Raw genomic sequence first — 18,320 nt, forward strand, 5'->3', positions numbered from 1 at the left:
ATTAAGCTAATAATTTGTAATAAACAATTTCATTTTTCAATATTATACTACATTTGTGTATTCCAAATTTTATATACAGCATATGTTAATAATAATTTCTCTCTATGATATATAAAACATTGGAAGAATTTGAAGGCACATTATTTTGGTTGTATGTGAATATTATTATATTTAAATATATAATACATAATCAGTTTAAATCAATTATTAATTTAGCTGCTAGCTACATTGTAACGATGATCTTGATAAGATTCGCAACAAAGTAATCTCAAGTAAAACATGCTCGTTGTCTCAACTAAGTGTAGCTTAACCTTTACTAGAGTTCGCGCGCGACAACCGAGTCTCCTAAAAAATAGTTCACATTACTGTCTATTTTCTTTAGAACAGTATCTAAATGCAAATAATGCAATTCTATAAAAATTACATATTGTGTGTATTGCTAGATTTATGGCATGGAAAATAAAATTTAAATTTCATTTGTACTATATTGTAGCGTTTTACAGCTTATAGACAGGCAACAAATCTACCACAACAAAAACATTAGTAGCTTTTCACAACAAATTTAAGTTTAACAACTCAATTATATAAGTTAGAACACCAACTGTACTAATTGAATCGCTCAACTGAGATTCTCGGTAGAAGGTAAGTTATTATTGTAGAAAAAATATAGAAAATATTTCATAATTCGAAACGAAACAACTATATTAAGTCTTTAGCGAACTACAAGCGGCACCTCGCGCTCAAAGAGTTTATTTAATGAAAGTCACTCTAGTATAACACTGGCTTTTATTTATTCAATACAAACATTATACCACAAATTATTCATGTATAAAATGATTTGAAAATAGTCTGCATTTTGTGATTTGGCATAAATATTTTGCTTTTGTTGTTGCAAAACGTATTTAAAAATTGCAGTTTTCAATATCACAGAAATATATATTTGTTTGTTTTACGCATAATCTGGTTTTAGTTTTCTTAGAAAAAATTTTAATATTTTTTGGCATCTTGTCATTTTCTCATTCTGTTTTCTGTTTTTAATGATATGTTACTTTTTAAAGCTTTTTTTGGAACAAAATTTCTATATTTCTGAGAACTGGAAATTTGCGTATTAATGCTTTTTTTTGTATCATCTTCACTAATTACATTTTCAGCTGATTTTAGTACCAATCTTTCAGTTTTTTGTTCTTTACTTGTATACTCAGTCCTTTTTTCTTTTGCTTTAACCATAGTCTCTACTACATCATTTTTTTCAATTAATAAATTGTTTGGTGCCAATTTTGGAGAGCTAAGAGGAAACACATTTTTATCACTTCTTCTCCTTTGTATTAAACTTTTTAAAGCTTCACTAAATTTCATTAACGTTTCAGATATTGGCCTATTCATATAATTGGCAGCTATATCATCTAATATATCATCTTCTTCTGAAGTTAGCTCACTCTTAAGATGTTTAAATTGATCTATAATCTCTTTTAGACTTTCTTTAGCATCTATTAACATTTTTGATTCCTGAGCAAAAGAATCTGTAAAAATTATTCCATTATTTTTTTGTCCTTCAACTCTCAAATTCATTTCTTCACTGTGTAAATTATCTACAATATCCTCATACAATTCATTTGGTGAATCAAAATCTTCACTAGTAAAGTCTCTTTCAAATTCTTTAAATTGATGTATAATATTCCTTATACTTTCTCTCACGTTAACTTGCCTTGGCTCTTCGTTCTTTCCATCCTTTAATATAGTCTGCTTTAATTTGACATCTTGTTTTTTTAGATTTTCACTTTCAACTAAGATAACTGGGTCAGAGGTGTCTTTCTTAATTTTTATAGGCCGCTTAATAGTATTTAATTTATTTTTACTTTCTTGGACTATATTCTTTTTCATTTTTGCCTCCACCATTTTTTCTTGAATAATTTTCTTTACAGATTCCCTTATACTGTTTCCTTCTTTTTGATAGTCTTTGTTATTGTCGTTAAATTTTTCCAATAAAACTGGCTCATCAGTTACTACATTCACTGTTTCTTTAGAAGAAGTAGTTATATTATCACTTGCATCTAGTACATTATTATTACTAATATTTACAGTAACAGCTCTCAATGTAATCTTATCAGATTTTTGAGATATTGGCGTATCAGATGATTTTTCATTATCTACCCATGTCTGTTTGTTTTTATTAGAAGGGCCTGGTATATTCTTAGATAAAATATTTTCTTTTAATGGCATCATATTAGATTCATTTTCTTTTTCCATACTGTAATCATACTGAAACTCAGTAGTTGAATCTGTCTCAACTGAATTTAATGGTCTTCCAAATTCTTCTAACGACTCAACAATATCATCAAACACCGGTTCCATATTTTCCAATGTATCACTTAACATATCTGGTTTTATTTGATTATATTCCATTTCACTTGTTATTTTAGAATGAAATGCATCCTGTAGGCTGTTTTTAATGTCTAATTTTCTTTTCATAATAAATATAGATGGTCTGGTTTTAATACGAATAGGTGGTATCACATTATAATTAAATGCTATATGATAAAAACCATCCACAAAATCTATAATATCGTGAGTCTTTAAGTAGGGTTTTATATTTGGAGAGTATTTGCTCTTTGCTTCTACTAGAAGATGAGTAAATTTGAGCATTTCAGGATCATCAATAGTCAAATTTTCATCCTTGGAATAGCTGTAAAGTTAATTTATTAAATATTAACATTATAACTTTTAATATGTTAAGAAAGGTGAACATTATAACATACATCCAAGAGCTATTAGTTTGTGTAAACCTTGATACTCCTGTTTGCGCTGTTAATACATCTATGTGCACATGAACTTGTACTGTTGCATCTTTTTCAAGTCTATGTAGTCGAGTAATAGCTAACCCCCCAGGATAATTTGATCCTGCCACGCATAACAAGAACATTGAGAATATAGCATTTGTAGCTAGGTGACCAATGATTATCAATGACATAATTCCATGCCATGATGTTTTTCTTCTATTTTCCCAACTATATGTCGAAGCAAAATAATATTAAACAATGTTATTTAAAAGTATTGAATAAATCAATCATACATACATTCTATGACAAGCAGCTGCTGCACCAACATTTAATAGAGGGAAGGCATATATTATAAATCTTAATTCTTTATGAGGAAGAAATGAAAAAAGTAGAATGAATGCAATGGCTGGCACTGTTAAAGCCCGAACACGGGCATCCCATAACATCCCTAATGGTATTAAAAAATATGAAAGTGCTAATCCCCGAGGTAATGCTGAATAAAAATACCATAAGAATGGTGAGGTCTAATTATTAAATAAGGTAAACTCTCTATTGTATTTTTTTTTAAGTTAACCATTAAATTGTTTTAGACAAAGGATACACCCCATTCACTGCTTTTGTTAAGAATTGTATTGAAATAAAATACTTCTCCTTCTGGCCATAGTAAACGTTGCCAGAGTATAGAGTCGACTATTATAGTAAGTAGTAGGAACACTATACCTGCAGGTATTGAAATTCTTAATAATCTAAAAAAATAAATTTTATTAAAATTAATTGGTAATATTATAATTTTATTATAAATCTGTTTTACATAATGTAATATGTAATTACCTTGATATTGAAAGTTTGAAGTTGGCTACATCGTATAAAAGAAATAGTCCCAGCAGTATAGCAAGCTCTGTTCTGAATATGATTATAGCTGCAGCTGATGACCATATAAATATTACATGGTTTTGTCTGAGCCATCCATATAATGCCAATAATACTGGACCAAAATATAGTTTTCAGTGTCAGCTTGCATTACAAAAATTATAATAATAATAATTGTAATAACCTAATTACCTAAAGGCATAGCCATAATATTTGGTAAAGGACGGCTAAGATAGTACATGAAATGATATTGTGTTACTGTAATTGCAACAAACCATTTTGTAAATTGCAAGCCAAATATGGATTGTAAGGCTTGTCTATATAATTTAAACATGACAATTACCATCAAGCCTAATGTTGCTCTAACTAAAATGTCAATATTATTAAGGACTTGTAATTTTAGAATTCATACCGATAAATATCAAACTTTAATACAAACATAATTTATCTTACCTACATATTGAGCACAAAATTTATTCAACTTGAAATAATTGATAGTTGCTACAAAAGGTGCTGCAATCCCTGATATTATAATTGGCCCTAAAAACGTACGAGGCACTACCCCCGGGAATTCGTGGTGGTCGTACTATTTAAAAAAATAAACCAAAACAGAGTGTAAAGGATTGATAAATTACTGTCGAAAATATTGAAAAATGAAATCAATTGTAGTCTAAGACACAATTAAATGTTCGAATAATGATATATCAGCTGATCACAAGTTTATAAATATGCTGTCTGCTGGTCTAAATATAAAATATGATTTTAATAGAATTAAATTTGCTCTCGTGTCAATAACCTGTCAAGTAGGAGATGTAATTGTTCTAATATTCGTCATAGAACCAATCTTCAATATGTTATTCTTGAAATGCATACTTTTTTAAATAATTACCTGGGATAGGTTAGTTCCATGATATAAGATATCGTGCATAGCCTGCAAGTTAAAACTTTCTTCAACTTTTGTGAACGGACAGTATAACAGGTGTACCGCCGCCACTAAAATCATTAAATGATCCATTTTCTATACTACATTTAAACATTTAAAAACAAACGATATTGTAGGTTATGATCGCACTTGTAACTCATGGTAAAGTTAAGAATGGAACGAATGGAAATAAGAATGGGCTAATGGAGCAGGCTGTGCAGACGACAAAACAGTAAATATAGGATCAGCTGGTATTTTAACACGATTTCTGCCACGTTGTGTAGTATATATTCAAGTATATAATTTCATATACTACAAATATAAGAATAAAAAAAGGATCGATCGCCGTATTTGATTTCGATATAATTAATTCGGATGGGCCAATATAACCAATCAGTGTAAATTCAATAACAACCGCAACCACCACTTCGTCTGCTGTTCTGTCTTATCTGTTCTTTCTTGAGCTTGTCTGGCCAGTCGGGTCGGGAGTCGGGATTCGGGGCTGCCTGATCTATCCTTGTCGACAAATTGCGACTGCGCAATTCATAGCTTCTAAATTAACATAATACGCCTATGTTTAAATGTTCCTTAGTTATAATAAGGTATGCTCATGAATCTATTACGGGCATTTCTCGAGTTATTTACAAAAACCACGTTGACCTGTCCTTACCTACCTTATCATCATATATTTACTCCATTCGAAATCGAACTTTCTACGTTCCAGCGATTCGATGAACAAATAAAGTATAGTCATATATTGTTAGCATTGTTTAATTTTTATTATTTTTTTGCAAGTTTCTTTAACAGTATACATTCAATATATTAATGAATTAAATAAAGAATTATGTAAGAAATTAAATTAGTACTTTCTTATTATTCCGGTTAGGTGAAATAGGAAGTAGGATAAGTGTTCTATAATTATTTCTAAGAACGCATAATTTTTCACAAGTATAATAGTCGAGCATAATGATAGTACAGGCTATCATCAATTAGTGATAGAGCGATGTCAATGTGCGCAATAGCAAAACTTTTAGATCCACACCAAATTGTTGTAGTGTAGCTTACGAAAGGTGTATGCACGAATTAATCCTGTAAACAGAATAAAAAACTAGGCATGTATTGTACAGTATGTAAATATTTACAGTAAAGTACAAATATAATTCGTGTCTTTCTTCTCGTTATTCAAAGTATTGATAACTCGACGATCCTTCTTCTTTCTCTTTGATATATAAATGCAAAATTGCAAAACTATTTCTTTTTTACAAAAATAATCATACTTCGTAGTCGATTTTTCAATAATTAGCAGTTTTTATTGCAAGTTGATAGAATCGATAGAAAAGCAGGATGCATCACGTGGTATAAAATTTGTTGAACAAATAGAGAGTATGGTTTTTTAACGATTTCGTTTTTGTGCAGCTTGCGAATGGGTTGCTTTACTACTACGTTCTTGGCATATAGGAATGTGACGTTCTGCGGCACCCTGGTTGAACTTCCTCTTGCAATGGGGACATTGGATGTAGTCGCTGGTATCGCTGGGTGGTGGGGGCGGTAAATCGGTCAGCTTTCCACCCCTAGCCAAGTGATCCTGTACTTGCTTCGCTGAACGAATTGCGTTTATGAGATCATGGTGCTTCTTCCGCCAATCCACCTTCTTTCCTACTCCCTTTGGTGGCTGTTCACAAAGTTTTATAATCTTGTTATTCAGGATGTTCATAAATTCCCCCCCCCCCTCCCCCCTCTTTCCTATTAATTCTAAAAATATGCAGTTGAAATAATAAATCAATAGAAATTTTCAGAAAGTTCTTAAAGTAATTTACAAGGATATTTAATAAAAAAAAAAAAAAAAAAAAAAGGTACTTCCATTGGAAAAGGTAAATTCGACTGTCATACGAGATTCGCCTGATCATTCAAGGTCAAATGAATACTACCCTTATAAAGTTAGGGGTAGGAAAAAAAACACGTTATTTTTTTTTTAAAGTGCATATTTTTCAAACTAATAAAGGGGGGGGGGGCTTTGCGAACACTCTACATACATACGACCACTCAACTCTTAACCAATTAGTTATAGAATTGTCAGCAGCGAGTCCTGTTCTCATTAAAAATTCATCTATCACTTTTTCTAACCTATTTAAATTTGTTAAAATAACTTGCAACTCGTAATGGACGTTGAAAGCTAAATTTGTAACAGAAGCTACTCACTGCTGCTTTCTGAACTATAAAAAAACTGACCAACGGGGATTAAATAAAGTTTTAAATACGATACCAACCTCAGAAGATTTTTTATTTGGTTTTCTCTTGACATATTTTTCTAATTCCGTACCACGAGTACGTATTGTTGTTGAATCAAACTGTTTCCTTTTCGTCTGTTTGGTTTTTATACAAATGTCCTCGTGCAATCCAATTCGATCCGGAGCGAAACGACGATTACAGGAACTGCAAGCTACGAGATTATCTCTGTGAAAGGAAAAACAGTTAAGTAATTTATTTAATTTACTTGTTATTCGACGGTATAACGTTATGCTTGGTATTTCAAGTTTTACACCTGATTACTTGCACAAGAACCTGTATATATATATATATATATATATATATACATTGTCTAAAATTTATTATAAAATTTTGATAAAAATCACTTTGCGTGGGCGAATGACCGAATACGAATCCTCTTATTATTTAAATTATTTGGAACGTTTATTCAGACTCTTCATGACTGCACGAATTTGTAGACTAAAAGCAAGTGAAATAAAATGACTTACAGAGCACCAGTAGGTGTTTTTATCGGGGGTGGTTTTGGTCTCGGTCCTGGAGGAGCAACTTTCCTCTTCGCGCCGCCCCACATTGTTTTGACACTTGGAACTTTGGAGTTTGTCGGAGGTGATCGACCAGTCGTCGAAGATTTTGTTTGTCTCTGGAGAGAGTTTTACAGTTCGTTACAGGAATTTAGAATAAATTTGGAAAATTTATCAGGTGAAACGCCATCGAGGCGAGGAGCCTCCAAAGGCGGACATTTTGTTTGATTGACAAAAACTGAATGATTTAAATCAACATCGAACATCGAAACAAACACCTATCGCTATAATACCGCATTGCTCACAACCCTCGACTCACATCGGAATTTTGTTTCTTGTTGCTAGATTTGTCTTTGACTTCCGGTCGGTCATCGAGATTGATATCAGATTTGACGCCGCCATTTTGGAATGCGATAGCGTCTAACTCGTCCAACCCTCTAACATCGTAGGGAGACAGTTTGTTAGCGCCAGCATCTCCGCAAGATCCTGGACCAGGTCGCCTTAAAAATCTCTCCTGAGTCCTAATGTCCGTGACCGCTCGCTGAGGAAAAAAAATGTAATCTCAAAACAAGCCAAGAGCTTTAATCACGTTAACTCCGCTCGGAAGGACCAACGAGGCTCGTAGTTTAATTCTGATCGTGAAATCAAATCTACTCGGGGGAAGAACTCGACTTACGAGCTTCGATTCTTGTCAGAAATAAAATTGCTTACCCTTGGAAGAATATCAGGACTCTTGGAGGGTGACGCCGGAACGCTTCTTCTTAGGATCGTACGATAATTGCTCTCAAATGTCTTCTTTAACTCTAAATCTGGGCTCGGGCTTTTTGCCACCCTGCAACCAGTTAATTGAATTTTAGATACAACTTTCTCTGTCTGCACAACGCTATCCATCATTCGCCTCTGTAGCTGCTTTTCTGTTTTACATCCCTCGTATGATTTCAAGCTGCCAGAAATTTTAAGTTTACATTTGCAATCGCTGATTTGCCTAACCAGTCATTTCGTGTTTTTATTACTTTTTATTACAACCTGAACTGTGACTATTTTCACTGTGTTCTGTTTTATCAACATTTTTAAACACTCGATCCATCGAGTCTGTTGCTATATCCATAGAGTTCCATGGAAGAACCGTCGATCGTCAATTGTCCTTGTTTTCTGTGCGTTAGGATTTATTTTAATAAGAGTTAATTACACCGTATCGATATGCTCGTGATTAATTGGAGTTTTAAACTTTCTAATCGTCCCACATCTACTTTTCTAACATTTCTATGTGGGACTGCATAAAATTCTCGTTATTGAAACACTAATGTTTACAGCTGGTACATCGCCGCCATCTTTGATTCTCGTCGTCCTCGAAGAGTTTGCGTTTGCAACTGGGGGAGGTTTTTCCGGTTCGAGCGATATTCCTGGATTTATCGGTACCGTTCCGTCCAGGCTGGCGCGATGATATTGCTTCTCTTCTTTTCTTATCGACAGTGGCCTTCAACTCCCTCATATTTTTATTAGAATCCTCGATCATGGTCTCCAGTACATCTCGACGATTGGTTTTGGAACCTTTCTCGCTACGCGCTGGTGAGATGCTCCTGCTGCTATTTTTGCTGGATCTATCGGTGGATCTTCCGATGGATCGATCTCTCGATCCTGATGGAGTTTCCGGTCGCAGCGAGCAATCTCTAATTCTTCTTCCTGGATTAACCTTTCCACCGTAAGAATTACTGGGTCTGATAAACTGATCCGTCATAGTAATCTCTAGGACGTCGTTATCCACGTCGGCCACAAAATCTATGGGATTCTTGGCGTGGGTCAGATTTGGACTTAAAAATGGCGATCGAGATCTATCCGATCGTTTCGTCGATCTTTCCACGGAGGAAGAGTACCTCCGATCTATTTCTCGCGATCGATCATCCTTCAGATCCGACAAACTGCTGCTGCGACTGATCGTGGATCTTCGGGATTGATCCGATGATCCACGACGAAGAATCGGGCTCGGATTCGGCGTGATCAATTTGGAGTCGCTCGATCGATGTTTTCTTATGATATCCCTCGCCAGTTTGCTCGGTTGCCTCTGGTCCAGTTTTGGAAGGGCCGAGTGTTTCGAACATTCGCGTTTGAAAACTTGAGGACTCTTGCTACGCGAACGACTTCCGGCTGGACTCTTGCTGCGCGACCGACTTCCGGTCGGACTCGTGCTTCGTTTTCTCAATCCGCGTGGATCGAACACCTCCACATCCTGGCTTAACAAAGGTGTGCGTCCCTTGTTCACCGAAGTATCACCCTCCAAAGTTACCGGCCTCTCCAGCTCGTATCTGTCAAAAGATTTCTGTTCTCCAGTGACGTCAGATGTCCTCAACGATCGAGGGCTTCCAGCACGATATTTCACGGTGTACGTAGAAAATACCTCGACGTCTTGGTTCAAAGATGGAACTAGTCCTTTGTTCACCCTTACGTCTCTTTCCAGGCTCACTGGTCTTCTCCAGAAGGAATTATCCGAATCGAAGCCAACGTCTCGAATTTTCCTTTGAAAGCTCTCAGTGGTTTTTTTGCTCAAATCGGATATCAGCTGTCCACGTGGCTGCTTGCTGGCAATGCTAATTGACTTTTCGAACTCTTTACGAGAGAATAAAGGACTAGGTCGGGTCGAGTCTAGTCTTTTCGTTCTTTCCTCTAGCTTCGTACGATCCAGTGATTGGGATCTACCGAATAAGTCTGATCCTTCGAGTCTCCTGCGAAACAAATGACGAGGACTGGAGCTTCTGCTCCTGGAGAATGAACCCTTCGATGGGACTCCTCGTGCTCTGATGTCACTTATTTTGCTCAACTTGGTGTGTTCCGGTGATGAAGTCCTCTTGGAGCTTCCTTCGAAACTCGCTTCCCTACTCCCTCTTCTAATCAGATTTTTATGATCGATCCTCATCGTTGCACTACACTGCTTTGGACTGGAAGTTTTTTTTAATTTATCTCTCGACTCGATGTCCTTTAGCACACTCGTCCTTGAGCATTCCAGTGATCGTGACCTTGGAGAAGTGATTCTCTTTAATCCTTCGAGTCCTTTGCGAAATAAATTACGAGGACTGGAGCTTCTGCTCCTGGAGGACGAGTCTTTCGAGAGGATTCCTCGCGTTTTTATGTCGCTAATTTTACTCAATCTACTATTTTCCGGCGATGTGATCCTATTGGAGCTTCCTTCCAAACTCCTTTCCCTACTCCCTCTTCTGACCAGATCCTTACGATCGATTCTTGTTGTTGTGCCACACAGTTTTGGACTGGAACTCTTTTTCAATTTATCTCTCGACTCGATGTCCTTTAGCACACTCGTCCTTGAGTGTTCCAATGATCGTGACCTTGGAGACCGTCCAGGTGACGTAACATTCTCCACAGGATCTCGAAACACGCGTGGACTGGAACTTCGGTTCCTCGCTGTGGCAATTTTCGTGCCAATGTTACGAATCTGATCCTTTATCCTTCTCAACTTCGCAAATTCTGGCGCCAGCGTCTTCGAAGACTCTCTCTCGAGGGACGACGTCCTTGAAGATTTTCCTCGATAGTCGATCGAGAATTTCTGACTGGCCGAACTTCTCGGTCCATGTCCTCGATCGGTTATATCGCGTATCGTACTGAGTTTACTGTAATCTTGGGATCTAGTTTTCGGTGATTTCATGTCAAAGCTGAACGTGGTTTTTGCTGCAATGGACGTCGTTGGCTTTCTCAAATCACTGCAAAGAGACATCTTTTTCTGATCATTTCACATATTTCGATCATCGTTTTTTCTCTCAAGTGAATTACAGATTTGTGCTTAGCAGCTCCCCCCTTAGTCCAGCTTAGCAAAAGCTGGTTAGAAATTGGTGCACGTTACACGATAACGCCAAGCACTGTAAGTTACATATAATCTTTCCTTGATCAATTTCACAAATTTTGATCCTTCTTATTTTGTCCAAGTGAATTGCAGATTTTTGCTTAGCAGCTCCCCCCTTAGTCCAGCTTAGCAAAAGCTGGTTAGAAATTGTGCACGTTACACGATGTACATATAAAGTTTATTTTAACGCCAAGCTCTACCAGGTAGATGAAAACCTGATTTAATCGTGACTAGCCTAGGCCAGCGATTGCAACTATTCACCAGTGAATTAATCGTATAGAAAAGCAGCTGCGAATTTTGTTAGCGTTTAATTAATCATTTTAAGTACAATGTTCGAGCTATTATATCGTACATGATTGATAATGTTTAGTTTTTTGTTGATACAGAATTATTCGAATAATGAACAAGCTTTCGACAGATGAATAACTCGACATCACTCGTAATCCTCGAAACATTTGGCTCGTGCGAATTCGAGGTGGAGGATTTTGTAGAATCGAGTGCAGACTGAGAAAAAATTGTCAATTTGTCAACAATTTATCCATCGGACCAATGAAAATTTATCGATAGATCGAAAAATGGTGGACAAATTTTGCTCGATTTACGAGATGTACAAGAACCAGAAATTACCTGGTGTTGGATTTCATGGTAGTTGCGGCTTCCGTTCGTCTCTTCGTCGGGTTTAAGTTGCTTCCGTTGCTGATTTTCAAAGCAGGATTCTTTGCGGTTGAATTTTTAAAACGCTCGAATCTGGTCTCGGCTTGCGTCAACTTCCTGCCAGGTGCAACCGGTCTCTTCGAGAGTTTGTCTGGAACCTCGATCATCAGATCCCTCGGGAACTGCTCGCTTTCCAGGTCGTTCCTTATGCGGTGCTTCAACGTCTCGTCATACTGCATTAAATGCAACTTTGCCAACATTAGATTTCTCTCCATAGTATCTTCGTCCAATACCTCCTCTCCTTGACTCTTTGCAATTTAGCCAATACCAATACAAAACAAAGAAATAAATAAAACAAAAGAAATTAAGTAAAATTTTTATGGTACAGAGTCTTCTCGTAAACATCAGAATTCTCTTGAGACTTTCTTTCTTATTTTCAAGTTTTTCAATCATTATCAACGAGTGTATATATACGTATAATGACAATTTACCTCGTTTAGGCTTCCATCCTGCGGATTTCCATTGGCGTAACGCGTCACGTGATTCTCGCCATCATAATCGTGCTCGTAAGCCTCGTGTTTATGGCCCTCCGGTCCATAAGAGTCCTTGGTAACTTCTTCGTGATAGGAAATAACAGGTTTACCCGCATTTGTGTTGCTGTTAAGATCAGAACGAGCGACGCGCTTTACAGTGACCGTTTGTCGGCTTACATTGCTTTTACATGGCACGACTCCATTGCTGATTTGTTTCCTGATTTTGTTGTCCAAAGGCTCCAATGGGTAGCTGCGATCGATTCCTTTTACGGTCGTTTGTCGTCGTTCGTCGAACATTTGTCTCACCTTCGATAGGAACAAATCAAACGATTATTTCTCCCCAACGAAATCCTCGAGGAAAGTTGTAAACAATTATAATGTTTTTTTGTCTTAATTATCGAATGAGTTTTAACCCTTTTTAAATTATTAATATGAGCAGTGACATAAATATTAATTCAGGTTTTAAGACTTAAAACTACACTGCATATGATACGATATATAATTATCATAGACTAATTGAATTTTATAATACTTGAACATTGGGGAGAAAATATTCCTCCACTTAAAAGGGAGGGAAAAATTTTTCTGAACCAGATTTATCAATAATTATTCTTTGCTGGTATCTAGCAAAGAATAGTTTTAGTAATGTTATTATTTATTTCGAGAATTTGTAAAATTTTCTTCATTTTCCTTCATTACCTTTCCACCCTGTGAAGTGGAAGAAGTGTGAGTGGTAGTAGTCGCCTTGGTGAGGGTGTGCTGACCAGGAGAACTATTGTTGGATTGGTTCGAGCCAGCACTGGACCTTTGTGCAACTTGATAGGCTCTTTGCTGTTGCTGGTCGTACAATTGTAACAATTTTTGCTCCTTCTCCTGCAGCTGCTTCTGCTGAAATCGTGCCTGAAAAATAAAACGACGAATTTTCAATTATTTAGTATTAAAAATTCTTTTCAATCGTAAAAAACAAAAACCTGTGCTGCACCTTGCCAATGTTTTTCCACTGAGCTTTAGGATTTTTTTGCAAATCTGTCGAAGATTGCATGTTTGATAGTCTTTGAGAATTTTGCTGTGTGTTCTGCACAGTATACTGCTTGTTATTTTTGCCAAGCAGATAACAGCTGTACAATTGTTCTATGGAGTCATTAAAAAGCACGAAGACCACAATTTAACGTTAGCCAGATATTCTTTCCAGTGACAAAAACCTTTTGCACTTTGCCAATAATTTTCCACTGAATTTCAAGATTCCTTTTCGCAAATCTATCGCCGAATGCATGTTCGTTTATCTTTTGGAATTTTACTCTGTTCTGAGACAGTATTGTTTGTTTTTTTGCCAAGCACACTACTTGCTGTACATACGACTGGTCTAGAGTCGTTCGCGAACAGGAAGACCACGTATGCATATGTGGTATAGGGTATAACGTGCAGCTACATCGATTCCTTCTAACCTACATCGGCCAAGGGGTTAGTAAACTCGTTATCGTGTTAAACCAGATCGCGTAGTTAAATCGAACATTACACTTTGTAACATATATATTTCGATTAATTTAATTAAATCCAAAAACCAGACTCTCTTCATTATACTATCGTCCATGAATTAGAAACTTTTAATTTTAATGAGATACAAGAAAGCTGTGAGTAAATTCAACATTTCTACATTTCTCAAATGAATAAAACTTTAAGTTTTTATATTTAATTATAATTATAATTATCAGGAAATATTTAAGAGAGAATATTATTTAAAAATCATAAAACAATCACTGATCGAATATCCAATAGAATTTCTGCTTCGACAGTGATTTCTGTTCCCAATTGATTAATTCTTGCTCAATCTCAGAGATGTCGTTTGATGCTTGCAATTTCCTGTGGATGAATGTAGGAGCAATTCCAAATTGAATATACGTCAAGCCGAAATTCCTAACAACAACGAATCCTTGATTGGTGGCGTTAATATCGGATAATATGTCGTTGTCAAGTGGGTTTCGTGTAACTCATGCAAAGCCACGTAAGTTCGTGTAAATGTATTATATATATATATATATATAGTACAAGCTCGTATGGAAAGTTGAAAGGCACGCATGGCGTGGTTCTGCGAGGAGTTAACATGACACTCTACTCGAAACCGTCTACCGATTAATATTTCCTAATGGCATATGGGAGTGCTTGACAATAACTAATGCCCTTTTCCTCAACCCTCGTTATTATGCACCAATCTATTCCTGCTTATGTGCACGCTAATGTTTTCTAATGGAGCAATAATGCGCCCCAACCATCAGATAATTCACATTAAGAATAACTAATTTATCGTCTAGTACATTGTGCATGAATTATTTGACTTTCGTACCAAACGTCTCGTTGCTTGGATGTGAAAGATTTGGGAGAAAGCCTTGTGTACATTGGGAAATTTATTATCTTTTCTTAAATCAAAATAATTTTTTGATCAAATAACTATTTTAATTTAAAAATGTAAATAAAATAATTATTGAATAGTTTCTTATAATTAAGATATTTTTGTTTGTATATGCACACGTGTTTCCAACTCTCGTATCAAGAATAGGTAGACACATGGTACTATTTTTAAAAAGGTTGTGTGTAAAGCACATGTCTGGTACCTAGTGTGGCTGTTTTTTTAAGGACTCCGTCGTTCGCGTACGTTCACCTTGTTCCTCGAGTAATTTAAGCGATGGTGTGCTTGGGTGATCTCAGCTCCAAAGTAATTATACTTTAAACTCATTGGAATATCGAAAAAGGGAAAGTATGTCTTGGAAGATACTTGAAATAGTTGATTTTGTTTGCATTACTGTGCAAATAACTTTTATACTAACATTGGTTGAATGAATTAAATTTCAATCTTCCTTAAACGCTTTTCTGTATTTTCTCTTTGCAGTCGTTTGATTTTTTATTTGTTTTAAAGAAAAGTCATGTCATAGTCTCCTTTATTGTTTTTTCATGTTGCTTTTACGAACTGACCTTTCCGACATTTATCGATGAGGAATAATTGATCAAGGACTATCTTATATACGAATAGCCATGCTACTTAGTCTAATCGATAGGTGTAATTTGGTACATGAATATCTGCAATTCATTATTGTTTTATTGATATCGTTCCGTGATTCTAATAATACGATCAATATTATATTTATGTGTGTACTGAAATGGTCATGCTGTTATATAATCTACGATTTTAGAGATAACCCTTCACCTTTGCATTTTAATTATTATGGAATTACAGATTTTACAAGAATAAATTTAATAAGCAGACGAATTATTTATTCAAATATTATTTCATTCGAGAGCATGATATAAAATTAATTAATAAATTATTACGAATAAAGAATTTATTTTAAGAAAATTTTTACCATATTTTTGATGCTTGTTATTGCAGAAGAGAGACTTTTAGCAGCCCATGAAGTTTCCATATCCATGGAAACTCCACGTGCACCCAGCTCAGAACTTATTGGCATGCTTCTTCCTTATCCTCAGTCGATCCTTATTACACATTGCATATACAGTTATATATATATGTAAAATTTGATCGATTTTATCCTGTATTATAAAATTTTTATTTTTTATCACTATCTGTGGCTTCTTAATAATGGTCAGTAATTATTAAATAATTTAGTTTCTCACTTTTACTGAACTTTATTGTGTGTAATTTATTATTCAAACAATTCTCTCTCTGCAATATTATAATTTTAATTAATTCTTGTCACTGATAACGTGCTATATTATTTTTCTGTTATCACTGGGATGAAGCTTGATTCAAGCATTTGTCACGTGTCTGGTAAAATTTCTCATCTTTCGTGATACTCGTGCCTTCTCAATTAATGCAGTTGCATGCATGAAGAGCAGTAGAACTTTAGGATTTTTCGTAAAATTCACGAGTCTCTGACCCTTGGCCAATGTAAAGTTTGCTTTTCTCTATTAACAGCTTTCTATGTGAATTGCAACGATCCACAGTTTCTTCAGGGTTGAAACTGATCGAATATAAATTTCGTCCCTGTATAGTTATTTCATCCACGAAAAACAAAATGGCTAACGATGGCTCTTCATCATCAAACAAATTAAAAAAATAGTCTATTACTGTTTAACAATTAAAACTTCACTTTGTAAAATTTACAGTCTTTTCTCTGCTTGCAGTAAAAAAACAAAAGCTAGTCACGTGGTTCCTTCGTGAGTCATACGCGAATTACAACGATCAACAGTTTCTCCCGCATTGAGCTCGATCGAATTTAAAATTCTTCTTTGTAGCTATTGCATTCACCAAAAAGTAGAGCAACCAATGAAGATTTTTTACGAATAATAAAAATTTGCCAATCCTCTGCTATTCTGCCAAAATTTAAATTTGCACTTTGTACATAAATTTTACAATCCTTTCCCTGCTATTAATAATAAAAAAAATCCAAACTCGTCGCGTGGTTCCCTCGTGAGTCATTAATGTTGCGTATTTTCCTGTAATGTTGCAGTCCGAACGCAGTGTTGCGTCGTGCACTATTCGATTATCACAATCGCTGCAAGTTCGTTAAACACTCGAGCGATTTCATTGTCGTAACTTTTCAAGACAAATCGCTGTCTATTCTGTTTCCTTCATTTCTGTTCTACTTTCTCAACAAAATTTTCTCAATAACACTTATCTACCCTCCAGTACGCTTGGATCATCCAAAGTATTCCAGTTAAACTTTCTATAAGTACTATTTCCAATTAACGAAAGTTGAGGCTATTCGTTAATTAGCATTAATTCGTTAATATAGGAGTATTCAGCAGCGATGATTATTACCAAGGAAGAGTTAGGTGTTATAAGTCGGTTATAATTCAAAATATATACTGTAACAGGTAATTAAGTAGTTATATGTATAGGTGCCAGTTTCCAAGCTGCTTATCAAAACATGGATGGAAGAACTGTTACACTATGAAGGTTGCTATCACAACTACGTTGCTAGCAACCCCAAAGCCCTCGGGTTATTTCTTTGCGCAAGCGCGCGTGATAATGCTGGCACACATGTTCCTCTGATATTTATTGGAAATTGTGCAATAATAATCATAGCGAAAGCTTTTATGCTTCTCGCCAAGCTATTGCTGTGTCTCTTTATCATTTTTCCTGCTTATATCTGAAAAGCATCTCGATGGAAATTAGACACCTGCTTCTCTAATTTTTTATGGTAATTAGCTAATGTATTTGTGTATTTCCGGTTGGAAATAGTTTCGACTCGTCATTCTTCGAAATAAATCGTTTATTTTAGGATGCACCGAGAGTTGGCTAAATTCGAGCAGTGATAAAAATGGGACTTTTGCGCGAGTTCGCTTGGTGCAGCTGGTTCGAATATGGCGGGGCCCGAGCGAAAGTTGATTGCCTCGTTAATCGGGGTCGCGGCAAACATTTGGCGCATGACTGGCAAGGTCAAACCGGTGGTAGAGAATCGTTGCTCAAAATGTACGGAGCATTCTTCGCGTATGTGAGTTTAATATATCAAATGCGAGGTTCAAGGTCGTTTGAAATTGTCACAAACGGAATTTAATTCTTTTTACGGGCTTCGAGCTTGCGTGAGTCTCATCAAGGTTAATTGACTATTCCATTTTCTCTTTCGTATTCATCGTGAAAACTCCTTCTTTCTTCGGGGAGCTATGCTTATTATTAATAAATGCCTTTTTGTTAAGGTGTCTCGCGTGTTTTAATTTCAATCGAGATTGAGACTTTGATCAATTCATTTTTATATAAATATCAAGGGTGGCCCACGAACGATGGCCATGCCAATGCCATCGGATAGGGGAGAAAAATCTAAGTAAAAAAGTTGTAAAAACTTTTCTGCTAGCATCCTTAGTTAAAAAGTTATTTGCAATTAAAGATTCTCGATTAAAGCAGCCTTTCTTAACCCGGCAATGGGCGCGCGGGGTGTTCAGAACACCCCAAGAATAGAAATCTATTGGTAA

General features: G+C 35.7%; 2 protein-coding genes across 3 annotated transcripts; both read right to left on the bottom strand.

The window, feature by feature from the left end:
* Positions 1–192: 192 nt before the first annotated feature.
* Alg12 (Alg12 alpha-1,6-mannosyltransferase) lies at positions 193–5,062 on the bottom strand. Of its 2 annotated transcripts, none has more exons than XM_066733595.1 (8): positions 4,537–5,062; positions 4,101–4,233; positions 3,840–4,013; positions 3,609–3,762; positions 3,379–3,523; positions 3,075–3,301; positions 2,757–3,005; positions 193–2,683 (listed from the first exon to the last, which is right to left on the bottom strand). In XM_066733595.1, exons 1-8 carry the CDS (start codon positions 4,660–4,662, stop codon positions 1,009–1,011), a joined length of 2,883 nt encoding a protein of 960 aa, XP_066589692.1. In that variant the 5' UTR covers positions 4,663–5,062; the 3' UTR covers positions 193–1,008. The 2 variants fall into 2 exon arrangements, with proteins under 2 accessions (XP_066589692.1, XP_066589693.1); XM_066733596.1 differs by lacking the exon at positions 4,537–5,062 and having other exon boundaries at positions 198–2,683; positions 3,840–3,905; positions 3,991–4,013; positions 4,101–4,146.
* Positions 5,063–5,324: 262 nt separating this feature from the next.
* On the bottom strand, positions 5,325–15,871 carry LOC136777644 (microtubule-associated protein futsch). The gene is made up of 12 exons (XM_066734081.1): positions 15,752–15,871; positions 13,095–13,295; positions 12,354–12,701; positions 11,836–12,158; positions 8,660–11,068; positions 8,548–8,561; positions 8,406–8,456; positions 8,070–8,353; positions 7,678–7,899; positions 7,326–7,477; positions 6,837–7,023; positions 5,325–6,241 (listed from the first exon to the last, which is right to left on the bottom strand). The coding sequence occupies exons 1-12, from the start codon at positions 15,854–15,856 to the stop codon at positions 5,963–5,965; spliced, it is 4,575 nt and encodes a 1,524-aa protein (XP_066590178.1). The 5' UTR covers positions 15,857–15,871; the 3' UTR covers positions 5,325–5,962.
* Positions 15,872–18,320: the final 2,449 nt, after the last annotated feature.

This window comes from Prorops nasuta, unplaced genomic scaffold (assembly GCF_024137725.1).
Source record: "Prorops nasuta isolate Cenicafe-Biocafe unplaced genomic scaffold, Cenicafe_Pnas_1.2 PNAS00011, whole genome shotgun sequence".
In the NCBI taxonomy this organism is placed as follows: Eukaryota; Metazoa; Arthropoda; class Insecta; order Hymenoptera; family Bethylidae; genus Prorops; species Prorops nasuta.